The 23,124-nt window shown below is 41.2% G+C and overlaps 1 protein-coding gene across 1 annotated transcript; it reads left to right on the top strand.

The window, feature by feature from the left end:
* The first annotated feature begins 3,185 nt into the window (after positions 1–3,185).
* Positions 3,186–19,837, top strand: aldh16a1 (aldehyde dehydrogenase 16 family, member A1). The gene is made up of 17 exons (XM_030058656.1): positions 3,186–3,512; positions 6,155–6,254; positions 7,067–7,193; positions 8,254–8,411; positions 8,618–8,695; positions 8,809–8,996; positions 9,134–9,292; positions 9,930–10,088; positions 10,538–10,694; positions 10,907–10,982; positions 11,701–11,806; positions 12,299–12,438; positions 12,798–12,968; positions 15,511–15,715; positions 15,809–15,994; positions 17,177–17,302; positions 17,602–19,837. Exons 1-17 carry the CDS (start codon positions 3,426–3,428, stop codon positions 17,773–17,775), a joined length of 2,397 nt encoding a protein of 798 aa, XP_029914516.1. The 5' UTR covers positions 3,186–3,425; the 3' UTR covers positions 17,776–19,837.
* The last annotated feature ends 3,287 nt before the right edge of the window (positions 19,838–23,124 follow it).

Genomic DNA, 23,124 nt, shown 5'->3' with positions numbered 1-23,124 from the left:
GAAGGACTTTGGATTAACTTGGGATCTATAGGTCTTCTCCATCTGTGCTCTATGGATACGTTTTATGTATTTGTTTTTCTGTGTATTTATTTTCTTTTTCCATGTGTGTGAAGCACTTTGTAACTGTGTGTTGGTGGTCGTACCGTCCACGTCATGTTTTCTTACCTTTTACTGGACCCACTTCATCCCAGGTCTCAACCAGCAGCGTGAACCTGAGTGGTTCCTGAAAGCTGACGACAATACGATCCAGAGATGCCGCTGTACCTGGGGAGAAGATTTAGCTCCTTTGACCAGCAAGGCTACATGAGCGGAGGTGCAGGTTATGTCCTCATAAAGAACCAGTGAAAAGATTTGTTGGGGGCTCCAAAAGTGGGGAATGCAACAATCACTCAGATACTGAGGACACTGACATTTGTGGCTTTATGAAGCTCTTCTCATCATGGGATGAAGTGATGAGACCGGCAGCCTGGCTCTTGAGATTCAAAGGGACTCTGAGACAGTTACTCACTCCACAGGAAGTGTGTGTGAAAATTACAGGAAAAAAGTTGATTAGTGTGTGTGTGTGTGTGTGTGTGTGTGTGTGTGTGTGTGTGTGTGTGTGTGTGTGTGTGTGTGTGTGTGTGTTTGTTTTAGGACTGATGCCGCACTGTCCTTAGCACTATCATAACTCAGATCTTCTACTGCCCCCTAGTGATCTTGAAGAAAATGTAGAAAATGAATAAACTAAAATATATTTTTTTACACAACCCCTCACTCAGGCCAGTGTCACCAGGGTGTCCGATGGTCACCCTTAAAGTCTTAAAATGTCCTAAATTCAATGTTATAAATACTAACCTTTAAAATTCATAGTCTTACATTTGACTGTGTTAGGTTCTATTGTTCAGCAACACTTAAAACACCTCTTAAACCTTTTTTCTCTCTGAAGAGTGTCTTAGATTTTGTTTTTCCTCTTTTATCAAAGAACTGAAACATCTGGACTAAAAAAAAAAAAAAAATACGTGTATATATTATGTTAAAAATAACCCCGGATTTGGTGTTGCAGTAAGTAAGTTAGCACAGGAAACACAAAAAATGGGAAGTTTAAAGTTATTAAATGATAAATAATCATCAACTGACAGATAGGTTAATATGATATCTGGTATGTTCTTTGGTTTACAAATAATAAGCGCATCAATACTGCTTGATAATGCTCAATGTTGCAAGAGTAATCATTAGTATACCCAACCAGTGTCGCCATATCATCTCCCTGAAGTGTCAGCTGCTGCAGTGGCATCAAGCTGCTGGAGGAGTCCATTCAGCTGTTCAGTCTAAGAAAGCCTGAATGAATACTAACTGGGTTGCAATCTTTGGTATTTCCTTCTTGAACACAGGGGCGCCACCACGAATTTTGGGCCCCATGAAAAAAATAAAATAAAATAATAATAATAATAATAATAATATATATATATATATATATATATATAAATGTGTGTGTGTGTGTGTGTGTGTGTTTAGTCGATGATGGTTTAATAATTTTATATTAGTTTTTACCTATTTTTTGGGGCCCGTCAGGCAAGGGCCCTTGGAATTGTCCTAACTTTTCCCCCATATACGGCACCCCTGCTTGAACACAAGTTGGGATAATGTCTTTATCTCCCTCAAAGTGAAAAATCACCGCAATGCACAAGCATTTGCTTTTCTAAGTGAAGTGCTTTGTAGATTCGCCTGGACAGGTCCATATGCTCTGTGATTTCATTATTCAATATTCATTTTCATACAGCATTTATGAACACTTGAGGATTAATGCGGTTATGTAAAAAGACTGGAAAACTGCACCGAAGACTATGTTGGCTATTAGTGTTTTATGTAACAAGGAGAGCACTGCCCCAGAGTATGTGGCTCCACTTGGCTGTTGGCCGGTGGAAAAGCAAACCGGTTCTTTGTTGGCACCAGTTAAGCACTGGCTCTAGCACCAGCTCCGAACTAGGTGTTTTTTGGTGGAAAAGGGGCATATGTAAGAAGCTGGTGATGCACAATGTCCCGCTGGCCCACAAGCCTGGAGAATGCTCCATAATATCTCAAATAATTATCATTCATGCTTGAACTGATCACTTATATCATCTATTAGCAATAATTTTTTAAATTAGATTAAATCTTGTAGCATTACAGCTGTGCCCTTTGATTTTGTCTCGTGTAATTAAAGAAATTATTGCAGTGCCACATTATGTAATGGCATGCATAGTACAGTGCTATAGTAGTACCCAGCTATAGTACTAGACTCTCTCTCTCTCTCTCTCTCTCTCTCCCTCTCTCTCACTTATCGTCTAGCTTCCCATGATCATGGCGTGGGCCACAATATCTTATTAGGCCACACTAACTCAGGCCCTACACTGGCTAAGCATGTGGTGTTTTGCCATTACAGTGGGACATGCAGAAGACACTGAGTGGAGGCCAGAGAAGATGCTCCTGGACAACACTGGACAGAGGTTTCTGAACTGAGCTGCTCTGAGGAATTATTATTCAGGAGTTATTCATCTTGTGTTTTTCATCAGCATGTCAACATTATTCTTCTTTTTTTTTTCGCCTCTGAAAAATACACAGCATTGTTGCAAACACCATAGAGAAAGGCAGTATATTTGTTTTTTTTCTCTCTCTCTAAATTATTAATAATTAGAAACACATTCATCAAAAATTTTACACCTTCAACCAAATAAAAATACTAATAATAATTAAAAAAAAAAAAAAATACTACCTAAATACTAGCTTCTTTCTGGATGTAAGTTGTTGAATTTTCTGTCTTCTCAACAGTTTGAAATATTGTTGGAGAGGGCTTTCATCGATATGCAGTAAAAAGTGAACTATGGTTAGAGTACAGTATTGACTTAAAACCTTGTCTTCATGGCTTAGTGATTAATGTTGCTCTTTTATTGAGGTGTTAAAGCCTAGTACTGCGACATATATACATTTCTTTGACTTTTATGAAGAAGGGCATCGCTCCATAGGAAACAACCTCTTCAGAAACAGTTTGCCCCTGACCTTTCAGTGAAAACACGTCTGTTACTCATACAGACACTGAACTACAGGAGTAGACAACACTGAAAAGTAGAAGCGGAGACTGAAGTAGACGGGGCGAAGCCATCTTCCGTTTCAGCTCAAGCTAGCTGTGTTTTCATTTCTGCATTGATTTGTACGGGCCGAGCGGCGCAGCAGCTCGTTAGCTAGCCCGGGTTAGCTCGTGAGTGGGAGGGAAGGAGGGCGGTGGACGTGACGAAACCAGCTAGCACGTTTGACTCGACGTGGACGTGGAGTGGACTCTGAATCGTCTTCTGCTAACAAAATCTCCACCATTTTCAACTGTCTGACACCCAACAACAGACACACACCGGTGGCTGTCGTGTTGCAGCGTTGGGACACTCTCTTCCTCTCTGCTTTATGCATTAACTAGTATGGCCGGTAGCACTGCCAAGACGGTACACGACATTTTTCAAAGCATGGAGTACGGACCAACTTCCTCCAGCGCTGCCACTGCACAGGTAAATAAAAGTTATCATTTCATATTAAACTTGGTTACAGCAGAGCCGAGCTTGAAAGGGCAAGGGAAGATTATTCGCCTGTTATCTGATTAAGGCAATGAGCCGGGGGATGACGGTATGGCTCCTTTCCCCCCCAAGAATAACATCAAGCCCACGGTCAGATATCTTTACAATGATCAAATGTGTTATATGCCTGAGATAACGTGCTCTTATTTGAAGCATGTGAAGCCCATTAGTTCACTGTAAGCTCATAAGGTCCGCATGTGACCTGACAGTGCAGTGTGGAAGGCGGGTCTTACAGAGACAGTTTGTCTGCAGGCAGCTGGAGGTCCTGTTTTGACAGCCTCAGTTCAAACCCCAGGCTGCCACCGCTTTGACTGAGCAGAGTAGAGCAGTCTGCAAGTCTTTTTGACACATTATGCAATATTGAACAATGCATGATGTTGGAGTTACATTATTTGCTGGTCGGCTGAGCTGTCAGCATGTCAGTGTGAAGCAGAAAGTGAAATAACTCTGCTGGGAGAGCTGCAGTGCTGCAGTGTAAAGTTCACTGCAACAGCCTCTGGTCACCATGTGGGACTTCAGGTCTCAGTTCAGTGTCCACTCGTCAGTGTTGGGAAATACTGTTAACCCTCCTGTTGCCTTATAATAAAACTTGTCATCCAAGTTTATGTGTCTTGTTGACTGCCTTTAAATAAAACATAACACCAAACCCACCCACTGTTATACATCATAGTTCTTGTGGGAATCATGTTTTCAAAGCACAGTTTGCAATATATAAGTATTACAATATATTGCGATTTATTTTAACCTTTTTTCAACTTGAAATTATGTCTCTAAGGGGTAACTTTGACAGCATCTGTTTTGTCTAATGAGATAAGTTTTCATTCTGCTCCATCTCACTTCAGAATCAGAATAAGAAATACTAAATTGATCACCGAGGGCAGCTGGGATTCAGTCATTTTTATTGCAGCAAAATGGGATTGTCAAGCAGACAGACTGACCAGTTCTGTCATAAAAAACTTGTCATAAATGTTGCATCAATGCTTGGCAATACAATATCAGTAATTTATGTCCATGTACTGATACAATATCAAGATGCTATACTGAATTGATTTTTCAGTATCAATTTAGGTGAGGGCCTCAAAGCAGAGGGACATTTTTTTTAAAGATTGCAAGTGGCATGTTATAGTTCCTCAGTGTTATCCAAAACAACTGAAACAAGTGTGTGTAAAATGTTGATATTTCTTATATGTTTTGTACATCTAAAATGCCTTGGGTCAAATAGACCACAAAGAAACACCAATGCATACAAAATGTGTCCAGTACATTGAAAACACATCATCATGTTCATTTTATGTTCACCCAGTTGGCCCCATTAAATTAGGAAATGTCACTAAATGAAGCAGGAAAAAAAAAAAAGACAATAGGAGGGTTAAATCCAGTAGAAATAGAGCCTGTCAGTCTTTTGCTGCCTTCTGTCTTGTGAATGTTACAGTAAATCAGAGCCACATTAGTCAGGCCTGTTTTGCTAACAGGAGATGAGCTTGGTGAGTTTAGTGGGAGGAGGTCAGCATTGAAGAGAAACTGTACCTTGGTCTTCTGTCTGTCAATAGTTGACACACACCACCTTAGCACAACTGCCATGCTATTCGTTACCGTCCAGTGCAGGTCTCCTTGATGTTTGCCAATCAGATGTGACCACACAAGACTGGATTTTGCAGCTCATGTACAATGTCAGATCTGTTTTCTTGTGTTAGTGTCATAGGCTTGAACAGACTGTCCTCCTTGGTCTAATGATCAGTAATACATCATTAGTGTGTTATTTCAAATGCTGAATGCACACTAAATAAGAAACAGTCTTATCTTTTTAGCCACACTGCATTAACTGGTGCTGAAGTCAAAATCGGTGCTGGTTGTTTTTGTCTTGTTTGTTGAAGCAGAGATGGACATAAAGTTGCTGAATGGGCTACACGATTACCAGCCCATTTGGTCGCTGTTTGGTGGAATCTTCTTCATGGTCTTCCTCTTTCAAAAGGGCTGACATTCCTATTTTCTGGAGCTGCTTCATCCCCTTGCTCTCTCCAAGGCTGCTCGATGGAGACAGTGTTGGCAGTGTCAGTCAGTGTAGGACTGAACAGTTAATCAAAATATTATCAAAATCACAATATGGCCAAGTTCAATATCCATATCGCAGGTGCTGCAATTTTGATGGAGGTGAAATGTGTGACAAAACATTGTTGTAAATAAAGTATGGTGTGGTGCTACACATTGTGTTTTCCAGATGTAAGAAAACCTGTTTGTTTGGTACAGACCCCAGCAAAAATCACACCATCATCATTTTAATAGATTTTTCAGTGAAACTGTAAACTAAAATGCAAAAATTACCACATCATTAATCACATTGCAATTGCAATTTCTGTAAAATTAATTGTAGTATGATTTTTATTATTTTTTATTTTTTATTATATTGTCCAGTCCTGTTTCTAGCCTTGGAGATTTATCAATGTTTCCAGCAGTGGCCTCTGGCCTTTTTTCTCGTTCACTGTGTTATTCCTCACTGATAGCTGCCCTGCAGACTTGTGCCATCTGTCTTCTCTGCAGCCTGAATATTTGGTTTGTTTCCCTCTCTGTCTGACCAGGCCTGGCTGGACCACCACTCCCGTTCCCTCGGTCTCTTCATGGATGGCAAGTTTGTGTGTCCAGCAGACAGACAGACTTGCTCACTGGTTGATTCTAAAGGTAAAGGCAGCCCTTGTGTTCAACAAGCAGTTTATTAAGTGTAATTGTAAGTTTCAGTGTCATATGAGCCGCTCTTAGTTGTCCTTTATGAAATTATATGTTTCTGTCATCGTGGCTAAAAAAATGATATTCATGAGTTGGTTTATATTTTTTTCATTGTATTGTTTTCTTAATAAATACCTTTTTATATCGGTCGTTCTATGTTTCAAAATGTTTCTAAACCTTGCTGCGTCCCACATGTCACTCATGGGACAATAAAGTGTCAATTTCTCTATCTGTACTCACAAATTACTCTCAGAATATCCCTGTTGTGTACTGCAACCCAGTGCTCCCCAGAATTGTATTTGTATATGCATGCAGTCCCCTCATTGCATATACAGCCATGGGATGCAGTGATACAGTGAATTTCTCATGCAGCAATATCGGTATATTACCTCAGTTTGGAGAGCGGCAGACTGTCAGGAAGAGTCCTGGGTTCAAATCTTGTTTGGCAAATGATTCAGCCTGGGATCGGCTTTTTAACCCAGCGAGCACAGAATGAAGACATTGTGCTCTTTTGATGGTCAGTTTAAAAGGTAGCATTTTCCACCTCCATATGAAGGAATAACTTACACCCCACAGCGAAATCATCTTTAAGTTTGATAACATTGATTGATGTATGCAGTGAAGAACACAGGGAAAATTCAGGCTGTCACTCATGACAGTGCCTCAGTAATGCAGCCTTTACCAGTCTGGTTGCATCTTATCAGGAATTACATGCTTGTTGAAATGAAATGAGATGACTTGTGTGTTTTTCACCCCTCTCTCTGTAGGCAGTGCTGTGTGTAGCACAGTGTGTGCTGTGGACCACGATGTTTCCAAGTGTGTTTCCTCTGCTGTCATTGGCTTTAAGGCCTGGAGCAGCCTGTCCTGCTTCGAGAGGGCCAAAGTGTTGCTCAAGTACGACACCACATACCGTCACACACAAACTGTTTACTAGCTGTGAGTAAGGTTGGCTTGCATTATTGCCAGACACTGCTTGAACCTCCTAGTGGTAACAACTAAACATTACTAGGGACCCAGCAAGTGCAGCCACTGGCTGTTCTGGTGTTTAAAGGCAGAATGAGTAGGATCTGTTTATTTTGGTTTGTAAACACAACATTTAAAGTTGGCCCCTCTTCCCTGGCTAAGCCCGCAGCGAGTTTTTGTTTCCTAGAATGGGGACGGAATGAATGCCATTGCTGTCCTAGGAAAAGTATTTGGCCTACCGACACCAACTATGCGTCACTCTTCATTCTCATCCTCTCCTTCAGAGCTTGCCAGCAGGTGAAAGCCAACCCAAGATTCACTCTTGTTGTGGAACGAGGTTTGCCCGCGTAGCGTTTCACCTTGCTGTATTTACTTTTTTTCCGCCATCCACGTTCGTGATTTCCGGAACTTCCTATTGGATTTCATGTTGTCGAGCAGCGAAACAAGAAAATCCAGGCAGAGGGCAGGGTCACTACAGATACACACACCAACACACACTTCTAGTGGCTTATAAGTGATGACTAAAGGATTATTTTTATATGAATTTCTACATTGTTCTTTTAAGAAAATCCTACTCATTTTGCCTCCTAGTAAGTAAATAAGTTCAAGTTTTGCTTTATTGTGATTTCAGCTAATGAACGTACATACCCCTATATATAAATAAACTGTACACAGGTGCAGTAATAGTAGTTGCATAACAAGAAGTTATTAGTTCACTATTTAAGTAATAGAAGACGAGAGGATGTGTGTATTACAGTAAAAAAAAAAAAAACAGCAACCAAACCACAGCCACGACCAAAGCAAATTCTGTATTTACTATGAAACACAGGCTTCGATTGTTCTGTTTCTTTTATTTCTTCCATTTTTTTAGCAACAGTATTGTTATTGTTGCTACAAGACAAGAAAAGGAACTAAGATAAGATGAGCATTGATTTCCAAGGGAAATTTGAAGAATGAATGAATGAATTTGAATAAAATGTGTCTTTTCCAGGATGGGCAGTGTGCTCGGGCAGCATGGTCAGTGTGTGTCGGAGGTGTGTGAGCTGAGCAAGACGTCCTGCTCACCCTCCACCTTGCTCAGACTGCTCCAGTACTACAGCAGCTGGGCGCAGCTCAGAGACTCGCTCATCACTGACTGGAGTCCCTTGGGTGAGTGTGTGTGTTGTAGTGGGACGATTAGGGTTTGGGGAGAATTACAAAGAAAATTATTTGGTAATAGTTGAAGAGGTCTAAGAGCGGAAAGGTGGGAGTGGTGTGTGTATATGTGTGTTTGATGCCTGACTTGTACATGCATGTTTCAGGGTTTACAAAGTAGCATGTGTGTTTCTCACACTTTTTTTTGCTGTGTTTTCCAGGTGTGGTGGCCGTAGTCGCCTCTGATGACTGCTCCCTCTATTCTCTCATGCAGAAAGTCGTGCCGGCACTGGCCATGGGTAACACACACACACACACACACACACACACACACACACTCATTGGGACACAATTGTTCAAATGTTGGAATGTTTGTTCAGATAAATAAAACATTTCTTTCTCTTCTTCTAAGGCAACTCTGTGGTCATCGTGCCCGGCCGGAGCTCTGCCCCTCCAGCTCTCTTACTGGCCCAGCTGTTTATGGAGGCAGGACTTCCTTCCAGCGCCCTCAGTGTGCTGACAGGAAGTGACGTTTCTCTGGGAGCCAAAGTGGCCCAGAATCCAAACATTAGCTATGTCACATACAGTGGCAACAAGCAGGTTTGTGTTTTGTGTGAGATTACTTGAGCGATTTTTTTTTTTTTGCTTTAAATCCAGCTTTGTTTTTAATGGAAAACATGGTGTATAATCCACAATTCTCCTTCAAATATCTCTATGGCCTTCTCTCTGTCTCCCAGGACGGAGTGACCCTGTGTAAAGCCACAGCCGGGCTCGGCGTTCCTGTCTCTGTCTCCCCCTGTGTCGGTGCCACGTGTCCTTTTATCATCTTTGAGTCGGCTGATATTGATAGTGCTGTGGAAGGAGTGATGGAGACTGCCTTCAAGGCAAAGAAGGAGGTAAATGAGACAAAATGTACCCTGTCTGTGGAACGGTGCTTTGTGTTTGTCAGTCAGTTATAACATATATGATCTAAATCAAGGAAAAAAGTGAGAAGAGAGCATATTTTTTTGTGAAATTGATAAAGATAGTGATCATCATCATCAGATCAATACTGAGTAAAGTAATTATCTGTAACATTTTAAGATAAACAAATGTTTCAGCCAATTTCCAGTTATTGAAAACTTTGACCATAGTGTCTGGTAGCTCTCTCCTGCTGCACAGGAAGTGAAGCATTTTACATTTCCAGAACTGGGTAGTCAGGATGAGCAGTGATAGCCACCGTGTCTGAACAGAGACAGAAAAGAGCACCACCTACAGAGCCTCAGTCTTCACCAACAGGAACTCCAAGGAGAAAGATGTCACAGCACTGGAAACACTGTTTGATTGACAGTTGATATCTGAGAAGTGCAGCGCATAAACGCTACAGAAATGACTACCATGAAAATTTTTTTAAAAAGATAGACCTCAAGGATTAATGCTTTAAAAGATGATGGCCAAATGCTTTTTGTATTTGGAGCAATGCAGAACCACCCTCAGTAATTTGGGTTGTTTTAACCATTTTTTGTTGTTGTTGTTGTTGCTCCCTTCCCTCAGGTCCAGTGGGTGCTGTGTGTGCAGGAGAGTGTGTTGGACGGTGTTGTGTCCCGCCTTCGGCTGCGCATGGCAGCGATGAAGTGTGTGGCTCTCGCCAGCGAGGGAGACAGGGCTCAGGTGGACGCGGCATTACAGGAGGCTCAGAAGCAGGGGGCCACGGTGAGTCACTGAACATTCAGAGGTGCCTGTCCCGACTGCATACTTTATCTCTTTTCCTGTGAAAAACTTTCCTTTGAACCCAGGAACCCTTTTTGAGGAACCAGCAACATTTACTGACGTTTCCATTGGAGAGACCAATCCCTCTTTACACACTGAAGGTTGAGTTCCTTAGTTGTAAACATCCAAAAGTATAACCTCAGTTTTTAAAACCAGGAACGAGCAACCACAAACAAATAATTCATCATTTGGCTAATAAATGAGAGAAAAACATACCTTTCATCTTTGTTTGTGACTGCACATCATGTTAGAGTTGATTTCCATTTCTCCTCTCCAGTAAATAATCATGAACATAATGATGGCTTCGATATCTTCCATGTTTAATGTGTTGCTTGTGTCAGTTGCATGTGGTTTCTCATTTACTCTGCTGTTATGCTCTCCTCTCTCTTCAGCTGCTCCAGCCCTGCGCTGCCCCCCCTTCCGGCACCCAGTTCCCTCCCACAGTGCTGTGTGGGACAGCCCCCTCCTCCCCATGCGTGGTCAACCCTCCTCCTGGACCGCTGCTGCCCCTCATGTCATTCAGAAGCAACACAGAGGCAGTTTCTCTGGGTAAGGAGATGTTTATGGGTGTGAACATGTGTGCCTCCTCTCCGAGAGTGAATTTCCACCTAAGCCACTGTTAATGTATATCTTTGTATATCTTATTTTAGCATATTCTACTAATTCTGTACTCTGTGAAGCACTTTGGTCAACCTTAGTTGTTTTTAAATGTGCTATATAAATAAAGCTTTACTTGACTTGAATGCGACCGTTACCCACAGCCAACCACAGTCCACACGGCCAGGCAGCCTCCATCTGGACTGAAGACCTCACCCTGGCTCTGGAGACAGCAAAGAGGTACAACAACACGGTCTTTCTCTCAGTTCTTTTCCTCATTCCTCCTGTTCTCATTGACCACGGCTCTGTAGCTCAGATATAGAAACACACGCAATAGACCAGAGAGGGAGCTGAGATGGTTTCCCAAGAAGCGGCTTAACATGTTGCCGCTCCACTGTGCCCATCAGGTTTGGACATTATGTCAGAATCACTTGATTAGTTTGCGACCAAGAGATGTGATTAGAGGAAGGTGAAGGGCTGATGCTTTAACAGATATGATAATTATAAGACAAATACTGAAGCAGCAGACAAGAATGAGCACCCATTTGCCCCATGCCTTGAGTGCTAAATGAAACACACATTTGAATAACTGAATGGAAAAACTCAACATTGACAGTAATCTAGAGGTTTGAACCTTCAGGCATGCCACACTTCTGGCCACGTCCAATCAGTGTTGTGGCTGCAGGTATTTTTGGCAGCTATCATACGCGAAGTACCTGCGGCTTCATCACTGATTGGGTGTGGCCAGAAGTGCTGCATGCTTGAACGTTTCAACCCCTATTGGGCATTACAGTCACATTTTAAATCTGCATACAAAAAGTCTACTTACTAAATTGGTTCCTGCAGCAAGTATTCTGCCAGCTTAACATCTGTGCCTGACTCTTTTCCTTCTCCTTTCTGTCATCCTCCTCCACATCTCCTTTAACCCTCCCTCCCTCCCTTCTTCCTCTCTCCACAGTCTGTCAGTAGGCTCAGTGTGGGTGAATTCCCACTCCATGTCGGACCCCTGCCTGCCTGCTTCTGGCCACAAAGACAGCGGCACCTGCACTGACGGAGGACAGGAAGTAAGCTCTCCAGTGTTTTCTTGTTCGGTTAACAGACAGTTGACAGTGGCTCTGATTGAGCTTTATACTTGTTTGAATTTGCCTCACTTGATTGATTTATTGTTGATGGACCTTGATTGATGCAGGACCTCACTGCCCAAAAATTAGTTGTCAGGCCTTTATGTTGTCTACCTGATTTAACGTGTCAGATCAACATATGGATGCGATCAAGATACCAACAAAAGCAGAAAACAAAGGAGCAGGAAAACACAGATGTTCAGTAAAAATTTGCTTTTTATCTCAACAAATTTGAAGTGTCTGGAAGAAAAACCGTAAAAAAATACGTCGTATTTAGTATGATTTTACACAACACCACCACACTTATTGTAAGTGTTAAACTTACTGGTTGCTGCAGGGGTTGAACTTGTGCTTACAGGATGGTCTCACTAACAACTAGGCTGCCCAGCAGTGACTGAATCTTGTCGTGTTGATGTCCTCTCTGCTTCCTACCAGGGTCTGTACCAGTTCCTGCAGCCCTCATCTTCCTCTTCCTCTCCTCCTCTTCCTCGCTCCTCTTCCATCTCTATGGATTACAGCAACTTTGGAACAGCAACTTCTCCGGCCGTCATCCCTAATGGGTCAGACCCTGCCAGGTGTGTGTGTGTGTGTGTGTGTGTGTGTGTGTGTGTGTGCGCGTGCCGACATTAAGGCATGAGTGCAATTTTTGAAATCAGAGCATGACAAAATAAATACAGTGTGTTAAACATTGTTAAATTGATATTAAAAATATTTTTGGCACATATTATATATTTGCACATATATATTTTTCAACATTTTGAAAGTATTTTTAAAATATTTGTATTTTTAAAAATATTTATAGCATATTTTAATCGTAGATGTGGACAGAAAACTGACATCCGTCTGAGGAATCTGAGGCAGACCAAAGCCCAAATGTAACCCGTTTTCATCTCTCTTTTTATTTTCTGTCTTTTTGCCTCTTGCTTCTCCTCAGTGCTCCCAAGTCTTACCTCCAGTTTGTTGGAGGAAAGTCGTGCAAGTCAGAGTCTGGATCCAGTGTAGCAGTTCAGTCACCAGAGGGCACCACTGTGCTGGCCTACTGCCCAGACGGAGGCAGGAAGGACGTCCGCAACGCTGTGGAGGCTGCTATCAAAGTCCAGCCTGGGTGAGAGCTGGTGCAGCCACACACACACACACACACACACACACTGTGGAGGTTGGGTACGGCCCTAAAATGTAGGACAGAGGTAATCCTGCACACTGCTGAAACTTAGAAAACTTACAGATTTTTTTCACAAAAACTGTGATTTCAGTCAGAGACCTTCATCAGCAAGACATGAAACTAACTGACACATGAAGACACGTCATTTAGCACAAAGATGTTCCAGTTGTCTTTGCAACGCTGTGCAGATTGACCTCCTTTCTACGTTTCGTCTATTTTCATTCCTACACACCTGCATAAACATGACTCAGGTGTGCAAAACTACTTTGTTTGCTTTTGATATGATATGATATGTAACTGGGAAGTCATTCTTAACATTTGTGAATTTATAACAAGCAAATGTTTGGCATTCTCACCTCATAAATGACTAAGACAATTAATCAGTTATGAAAATTATAAGTGATTGATTTTCTGTTGGTGGACTACTGATTAGCTAATTGAGTTCATTCAGCTCTATTTCAGGCCTGACCCTCATCAGCTGCTTTAGTGCAGAGCCACTGAAGATGAGATGTTAGTAGATCTGTAATGAAGGATTTTACAGGATTTTGATTTTAATTTCAACAACAACAAGCCACAGTCTGAGGAACTTTGACAGCTAGCAAGCAATCGGTGTAGCTACCTATGACTTCAGTGAATATTCAATACCCTCCAGTTCTGATATAACTGATGCTATAACAGCATCTCAGAATAGCAGCATGGTTTGCCAAGAATTACAGAAAGCAAATTGTTCAGGCAACCTTTTTATCCCTTATGGACTATGGGGATGTGATTTAAATGGACTCTCCTGCTTAAACCTCTCCATGCAGTGTTATCATTCTGCCCTCAGGCACAACAGGACATGGCTTTAGAGCACATGGTTGTATACTGTATGAAAAAGTTGGGTGCTGTTAATTTACAAAGCACACCTTGGCAAACTTCCTAGGTATTCCCCCTCTCTTTTTAACTATAGATCAGTTTCACACTGTACTATGTTCCAAGACTATTTAGTCCTGGAAAATCAGCGTGTCAGCATTGAGATTGGGAAACTAGCTTTTGAATACTGTGCTCCACACAAGTAGAGAAATATACAGCAGCTTTAAGTCTCTATTAACCTACACGCAACAGGGTTTTCCCAAGTCACTGGATTTTTTTTTTATTATTTTGTTGAACTGGTGTTTGTTTTGTGTTCTGTTGCTTTTATTTGTTGCCTTTTTATATTTTATATTACTATATATATAAATATTGTAATCAGGCAGTCCTTGAAAAAGAACGCTTGCTCTCAATGGCCTTGTGTAAATAAAGATTTTGATTGATTGATTTGGCACCTAAATCCAACTCCTAAACCAGTAACTCTAGTCAAAACATAAACCTAATTCAGCAAAATCAGCTTTGACCTAAAGCATATCCCCTGTGACATTTAGAAATGATTTATAGCAACAATTTCACACTTAATTAATTTCCTGTGGGGTAGTAAAAGACTTGTATCCTCTCCCCAGCACTCACATACACACTATCCAGACAAAGCAGGGCAGGCTTATGCAATGCAGCAAGTTTTGATTTTATCAGCAATCAAAGTCCAACTTGACTTTGTGAGCTGATAAAAAGACTGCACAGTCTGCAGAGACATGTCGCCCAGGCTGTTATCAGCCACATACAGGAGAGTATCCAAACAGAGTCTCAGGCTTTGGCCGTGTTCTAGACCACTGCCACATTTTAGATTACCAGTGTCTCATTTTTGGTGAAATGACAATATACACAGCTTTCCAGCATCATTACAGAGAACATTTACAGTACATAGTCACTAATACAAGGTTAACATGCAGGATCTTCAAGTTTTCTGTTGTTTAGGCATCATATGCAACCATCATGACCATCAAAGTTTATTATTATCAAATTATAATAATAATAAACTTTATTTATATAGCATCCTCACTAAACAGTTTAGAGTGCTCTCTAATAAAATACAATACGCATATTAACAGTAGGAGAAATCAGATAAAAGCTATTTTAAAATAATGAGTCTTAGTAAAGATTTGTTGCTAATGTCTGAGAAAAGAGCATTGCAGTAGTGAAAACATGGTGCAATGAAAGCATGGACAACTTGTTTTTGGAAAGAAGAATAGGATAAAGGTTAGACTAGCAAAAATCAGGGTACGGTGAAGGTGGTCATATAATAAATAGGTAATGTGCAGTGATGATTCAGATTGTGACTGCAGGGTTCTTAACAAGTTGGGCGGCCTCCTCTAAACTGGGGGACTTAGCTTCATCCCAGTTACTTATACAAGGCTTACTCAGAGTCTTGTAGATAGATATACAGGGATTACAGGGTATACAGGGATATGCAAGATACGTGTAAACTGTTCATCTTAATTTACACTATAATCCGGATATGAGTTTAAGAATACAATCTGCTTGTAAACACACAGGTGATCATGTTAGTATTGGTGCAAAAAAAAATTTAAAAATCCCATAAGCTGTCTCTTACATCATCCTTTCTTCCTTCTAGCTGGATGAAAAAGAGCATGTCTGCACGCGCTCAGTCGCTGCACTCCCTGGCCAAGGGCCTGGAGGCGAAGAGGCGGGACATAGCTGCGTCAATCAACGCCCAGACAGGCCTCTCGTTAGAGGAGGCTGACAAAGAGGTGGAGCTTAGTATTGCCAGGCTCAGTGATTGGGCAGCTTGTTGCGACAAAATCCAGGGAGGAGCACCGGTGAGATGTTATGATGTTATACGATGTCCAACAAAACTTCTACATGTGGTGTTTTACTTGCTGTTACTCATTTATTCTCTCTTTTTACTGCAGCCAGTGCCGCAGTCTGGCTTTGCCCTCTCCCTCCCTGAAGCTCTGGGAGTGGTTGGTGTGGTCCTGCCCGACAACAGGCCCTTCCTCTCCATGGTTACGCTGCTCGGTGCAGCTATCGCCATGGGCAACGCTGTTGTTATGGTGCCCAGTCAGAAGCACCCACTTCCAGCTTTGGCCTTTATCCAGGTGTGTGTGCCTGTTGTAACTGTTGGGGTGAACGCTCGCTCAGAAGATATTAATCTTCATCGGGCAGCAAGGTGGTGTAGTGAATAATATGATTTAGTCAGTGTATAAATAAAATAGACTAAGAATAAAGGCTAAAATCAAACGTGTTTGTACGTTGTTCGGCCTCTTCTCCAATTTGTCATCAGGCACAAAATTATTCAACATTTATCCAGTTTTATGCCTTTTTAAATCACAAAGAATTACAGCAAATCCACATCAAGAAACTGGATTGTCCCCTCTCCATAACTAAGCATGATGGAGCAGTGACATGATCCCGTGACAAAATGAAATCTATTGGGACGCCCTGGTAGAGTGTGTACCACTTGTTAAGGCTGAAGTCCTGACCGCAGTGTCCTGGGTTCAAATCAAAGCCCAGGCCCTTTGCTGCATGTCATGCCGTCTCTCTCCCCTGCCTTTCCTGTCTCTCTCTACTGTCACCATCAAATCAAGCAGAAATGCCAAAAAATAATCTTGAAATGAATTGACGTCAAAAGAGGGTTTCCGAGTAAAACACTAACAGATGAGATTCAGCCGCTGAATTCCAGCTCCAGACCTGCTGCTCTCTGTCTGACCTCTGACCGCTCTGTGGAGCAGCAGACTTCCCTACAGGGATCAGTGACTTATCAGCACTAGACAGACTAGTAAAGTGCACACACTAGAGCACAGAGGATTTAGGTCTTTGGGGGGTCTATAAAACTCCCAAAATATTATTTTAATTTCCAGTAGGTTTAAAGTAAAATGGATCTTTGGTCACGCGTTGTTGTATATTTACCACGGTGTTATGAGTCCACATGATGGTAAAATCTCCCCAGTACTTGCTAGGTGCACCTCTGGGCTGCTAATTCACAATACTCTGTTTCTGTCTCTCCATTCACTCCTATAGTAAAACAGCTCTCAAAATAACACTTTTAGCACTTAGAAAATTTGTCCAGCTGTTCTGCGCAACTTGTAGATAATGTGCAAGTGCATACAAATGATTGTGTTTGCTTTTGTGTAAATATAGTCTTTATGTGTCTGTGTGACTCTGTGTGATCAGTGACCTATTGTATTTACCATGCAACGTGTTTGTGTGCCTGTCTGTGCATGCATGAATTAGTGTGTCTAAACGTTGATTTTATCTCTCTGATCCCTCTTCCTGCTCAGGTGCTGCAGTCTGCAGACCTGCCTGCAGGCTTGGTAAACATCATCACAGGAAGCAGAGATCAGCTGACGGCGGCTCTGGCCAATCACAGCGTCCTCAAGGCCATTTGGTACTGGGGTAACGCGGAGGTAAAGACAAAACACTGACACACAGACACAGTACAGATAAACAACAGCTACATTCTGTGTAGATGCACTACAGCATGATCGACCAATCACTGATTTGCATTGAAATTAATGTGTTTTGCTCACTGCAAACATCAAGAGGAACATTTCAGTGTAGCAGTCTGATTCTTTGTACACTACTCCACTCAACAAACACACTTGAACAGCACCCTCATTATGTACACTCACACACTTTATCTCTTACTTACCCACTGTCATAGAGTTAATGTTTTCTCTCTTTTCCTCTCTCTCTGCTCTCTCAGGGCTGTCAGTATCTGCAGTACACCTGTACCAGCCCTCTGAAAACCCTGTGGCTGCACTGCCAAAAGGAGGAGAAGGACGGAGGCATGGACTGGACTCAGCTCCGTCCCTCACACAAGGAGGAAATGTGGAGGAAGGCCGTGCAGTGGAAGAGCATCTGGATCCCCACCGCCTAGAGAGGGAGAGAGGAGAGGGGGATGAGGAGGGAGATGAAGGGAGAAAAAGAGTCAGATGTTTCAACCTCAACCTTTAGCACTTCATCTGTTGGTTTGCAGATGTTTGTGTGTAAACCAGTCGGAAATCAACAGTGGCTCAGGGCAACAATGGCCAAGAAAAATTAATATAATTCCAGCAAAATAAAAAGTATGGGCAAAAAAATGGTTCCATTAATTAAGACTACCCTTTTTAGATGAAGTTGTTGGGAATGTGGATACGAGGTTTGTTGATCTGAAAATAAGCCAGCACTCAGCTGGAAGCCATAGAAACCTTTGTCAGCCGTAGTGAAAAATGCCAGCCCTGCATAAGAAATGGGGCAATAAAACAACTCACTGAAACTAATGTTAATTTCTTACACTCGTGTAAAAATATGTTATCTGTTTTTGCCACAATTCTAACAGTTAACCAGGCCAGAGAACAGCACAGATTTGAGATCTGGGACCGAAGACGAAAAGAGGTAGTGAGTAAACATGAAAGAGGAAGAATGAGAAAAGAGGTTAAATATATGACAGGATTTACTCTGTGGTGTGATGCAGGCTGTCCAGAGTCATTCCTTTTGAATCTATTGATTAAAAAAATAAGTAATGCACTTAAAAGAGGTATTAGAAACAGAGGGGGGATTTGGGGGACTTTTGCCAAATCCTATAAATAGTTAACCCTTTTATAAAGGTTCTGTGTTATCAGTGTGGCTGGTATGTGGGACTTACCAAGTTAACACAGTACAAGAAGCAGTTACTGATATTACATGTTCCTAAAATGGATGTCTACCATAAAACTGAATTTACACATAGTAGTCCTGTCTAGCTTCAAAAGGTTAAGTCAGTATTAGCAGCTCCAGGATTTTTTTGGTTGTTGTTCACCATCAGTCTTTGCTCTCCTGTTTGAGAGAGACTTTATCAGATTAACTGAGCTTATTATGGGGACTAAAAAGAGCAGTTTTCTCTTTAAATCAGTATATAGTCACCATTACACCTAAACTAATGTAAATTAGCATTGATTAGCACTTAAGTGGAAATCTCACTTAGATAGTGATAACATAAAAGGGGGATAACTCAGCTTAGAAGGGTAAAGCATGTGAACACTACACAGTAAAAATCCTGCAAATAAAGGAGAAATCCTGCCTCAGAAAGTCTTACATTGTTATATAGAATCAGGTTTTGATGTTCACTGCATTCCAAGATAATGAATTCATGTTTCCCAGAATGCCTTTAAACTGCCCCCATAGAACATATGTGATCTTTTTACTTCCAGCTGTTTAATGAGAGCAGAGCAAGAGTTTCTCCAGTGGAGCAAAACCTTTGTCCTGATGCTGCACTGCATTCTGCTCTATTCATGTCCCAGTCATGAGCCCACTATTGCAAGATGCTGAAGTGTTATAGGGTGTATTTTTCCTTTAAGAAACCATAGATTTTGCTACGACTTACCGCATACAGTTGAGGTCTTTCCAAAGGATATTGGATTTCTTTTTAAATGTGTGATTCTCTCTTGATTCTCTCTTGAAGGAGAAAGGCTCTTTAGACTTTGGTTTGATTTGTCTGGGAACTAAACCTCACAATCAAGTGCATGGAGTGCTGCTGTTGCTGCCCTCACTGTCACAAGACCAATGACTTTCTACCTCTACCTGCTGTTCTTATGCAAAGCTTTGAGCTCAGTCATCAGACCTCTGCTGCTTTTTGTACAGGCATCCTAGCTCTAAGGTCGTCAGGGTCTACAGTGTGCTCACTTTTAACAGCCTTGGATCATAAAGCATAAAACATTTTCAGGTACCAGAGATGTGTGGTAGCAACTTAAGATGTGCCAGTCGTAGTCTTCCTCAATACAGTAATAAAACCTGATCTGCCTTAGAGCTCTGCCTGTGAATGAGTTAAATGAAGTTGATCATGTGAAACCTTAACCCCACCTTACTAACACAGATCCTCAATACTGTACAATGAGATACTGTAATTTTCTGGCCATAGAAGTGTACCTCCAGGTCTGTGATCTTAACTTTACCAGTGAAATCAAGGTTTTGTTCAGATCTGATGTGTGTGATGAGAGAGCTGTGTCTAAAAGCCATTATTAAAAGATGATCACTTTACATACAATTTTTTTTGTTCTCTTGTTCTCTGCTTACTTTTATTTTTATTAACCTATATCCAGGAAAAAAAATGTTCTTTTCTAAGTTTAAATATGTAAAGATTGTTTTTTTAATAACTGTAGCAAGTTTAATCTCATACACTTCACACAAAATGCCATGCATACTTTCAAGTGTTGGTTCCTGTTTTCACTCCCCGCTTCCCTTTTTGTTTCCTTTCCCAAAACTGTTCCCAGACCTTGAGTCGTTTCCGACTCCACCCCCTCACTGTCGCCGTGTCCTCGGGACTGTAGAATGCTGAGTCACAACCATGACACAGCAGAACCCTCAGGACCAACCCTGACTTGAATTTTTGCACAGGACCTTGTGACTAACAGTCATTCTAACTTATGACTCGACACCAAATAAGGAAGACGGAGAGACGGCAGATGCCTAAAATGCTGAATCACTTTTTGTAGATCTGAGATGGAATGTGCAGGTGCAGGATTACCTTCATGTGACCTGCACGTAGTCTGCTGCCTTAAGCTTTTCCAGATGCACAAGTCATTTTTCTTGCCCCTTGTCTTGTTGAACTTAGAGAATACAGCACAGTAGGTTACAGTGGTTTAGTAGAGTAAGGCACTGGTTCTCAGACTGGGGGCTTGTACCTTCACAGGTTTGTTGGACAATTTTTTAGATTCAATTCATGTGAAAGGGAATGCAAACAAAGTGGATAAATAAGTCCCAGCACCCATTTTTTGTGTAATTATAATTATATAATAAATATAATATATATTATATATTTGTGAAAGCACTATCAGGGGGTTTCTTCCTGATGCAAGGTTACTCTGTAAAAGCTTCCTACAGATGATACCTGCAGGATATAAGTGCCAGTTCAAATAGAAAAATAACAAAAAAAAGACATTTAATTTCCACAAAAAATGGAGTACTGATCATCAGTATATCCATTTGAACTCATATCTAACACTGAGAATGAGACATCAAATGGGAATGATACCTGGCCCTTATTGTTCAGTCTGTTATGGTTGAACTGTTGGCTTTTTTGTACATGTTATATGAGAATGTTCAAGTTTTATTTATTTATTTATTTATTTATTTTAGGGGTAGGGTTGTCGATGCCCTTGTGGTATTGATGAGGATGCAGCTGCCAATGGACCCTGTACATCTTTTAAATGATGACTTTTAAAGAGCAACCAATGAGGATGTTTCAATACCATGTGGACTGATGTCACACCCAGGGAACTATATAGCCCAACACTCTACCAAAGTTCAGTTTGCTTTAAGAGGTTCAACGCACTGATGTACTAACAGTGCTGATCTATAATATTATTTTGCATATATCAGTGGTCACTTGTCAAAAAAATTGCAATCAACAAACCATGCTGATGGTGTTGTGGATGTGAAACCGTTCACACTGCCTGTTTCTAATCTTACATCTTGGCATTCCTATTTGTTGTGTACAGCATTTTATAAAGACGTTATTAGTTATAAAGATAACAAATTATGATATCCCCATCACGTTTAATGTTTACACCTTGTGTATAACTGAACAGCCCTCAGCTGAGCATTAACAATTTCCAATGCCAATCACAAGCTTTACTTTCCTCTCCTGGGAGAGCAAGGTCATCTACTTCGGAAGCCAACAGCCATGGGAGGGCTTCCAGAAATTTCTGGAATGAAAGTACTACGGGAAAAAAACAAAACAAAACAAAAACCTAAGGGCAGGAAAAATTGTGAGGCAATATCTCAAGAAATATCGAGATAATTCTGAAAGGGAAACGTGCATTTTTCTAGATTTTACTAGATTTAACTGTCAAATGACAAATGTTCCTGTGGATGTTTAGCTCTTGTACCAGCTAATACTTCATCATGAAAAACAGGTTATTCCAAGAGAATTTCCTGAGTAACCCTGCTTATGTCTGTGCCCACTAGCCAGGCTCTCCAACAGCCTCAGGAGTGGATTCATACTTTGGAAGATTAACTAATTCAAGCGTTTTGTCCTCAAATGACAGGATAAGAGGTGCAATGTTGGCAGTTCAACAATATCCTCCCTCTTTTTCTTCTGTTTTCTTTGGTAGGAGAATGACCCTCGGGTCAACATGACTCATTATTGTGAAACACAAGTCTGTCATGACATTGCAAAATAACCAACAGTGTGCACTACAGGTAAGATTCCTTCTTTGGCCATTTGACAAATCTCTTTCACACTTTACAATTATTATGTAACTAGTAGACAATCCAGGCACTGGTACCCAAAGCAAATTTTTTTTTTAAAATTATGCTCAGAACAAAAATCTCTCATAAAATAAAGTTCTGGTTGCAAGTAGTGACAGTCAACACCACAGAATTAAAAAGACAGAACTCACAGTCCCATACAAAACAGCAACATTTGCTCATTTGGCTGCTCTGCATGGCTGCTATAGAACCATTAATAACATCATTATGGACAAAAGCACTTGTCTTAAAGTACATGCCAGAAAACTGGTATGGTTTCACGACATGAAAGGATCATTGTGATTTAGAAAAGATGACTTTAATGATCGCTGGGGGGAAATGAGACTGTTGCAGCAAGTGTGAGTAGGATGCAGTGGGGGGAAAAAAGTACAAATTAGGACATTGCATCATTTTATGGTGTAACCTTGTCTCATTTACTTTCCCTGACAACACTCCTCATCATAATTCTGCAACAACCATTGCAAGTGGACACCGTCATACACCTGGAAGTGTCCTGTCTGATTCTACTGCATTGCTCAGCACCCGTTCAGACTGACAGGTGGGTTTGACACACTGAGCTGAAAGGTTTAGCAGGGCAAAGTGAGTGGGAAGTCACTGTCTGACAGGTACCGTGTCTGTTTAAAGTTCAAGTTTGTTTTGTTTGTTAAACTACATTTAGAGCCCACAGCCTTACATTCTCAAAGGGCTTTACAGACCCACAACAAACAAAACAGGACGCCACCCCCTCACCTAGCCCTCATAACAGGTAAGAAAAAATAAAACATTATACCATCATCATTATTATTTAGTATTGTGTGTCTCTCTCTTTACAACATTTAAAAGCTTTCATTATGTACAGGTATTACCAGTAGGCTATTACTGTCGAATGTAAATAGTTCCCTGTAGAAGTAAATCTTCTGGTAGTATCAGCAGGATTCAAACCATCATCTCTAGCAGCTCTGCAGAGCAGTCAAGAAACCTGCTGTTTTCAACTATACATCAACTTTCAAGGCCTTTCCTC

The sequence above is a fragment of the Myripristis murdjan genome, chromosome 8 (genome assembly GCF_902150065.1).
Source record: "Myripristis murdjan chromosome 8, fMyrMur1.1, whole genome shotgun sequence".
NCBI classification, from domain to species: domain Eukaryota; kingdom Metazoa; phylum Chordata; class Actinopteri; order Holocentriformes; family Holocentridae; genus Myripristis; species Myripristis murdjan.
The sequence above is the reverse complement of the archived record's forward strand: the minus strand, read 5'-3'. Positions and strand labels throughout refer to the sequence as shown.

Coding starts and splice junctions, on each gene's coding strand:
- aldh16a1 (XM_030058656.1), top strand. CDS start 3,426: ATGGCCGGTAGCACTGCCAAGACGGTACACGACATTTTTCAAAGCATG. Junction 6,255..7,066: donor CTCACTGGTTGATTCTAAAG/GTAAAGGCAGCC, acceptor CTCTCTCTGTAG/GCAGTGCTGTGTGTAGCACA. Junction 10,089..10,537: donor CTCAGAAGCAGGGGGCCACG/GTGAGTCACTGA, acceptor CTCTCTCTTCAG/CTGCTCCAGCCCTGCGCTGC.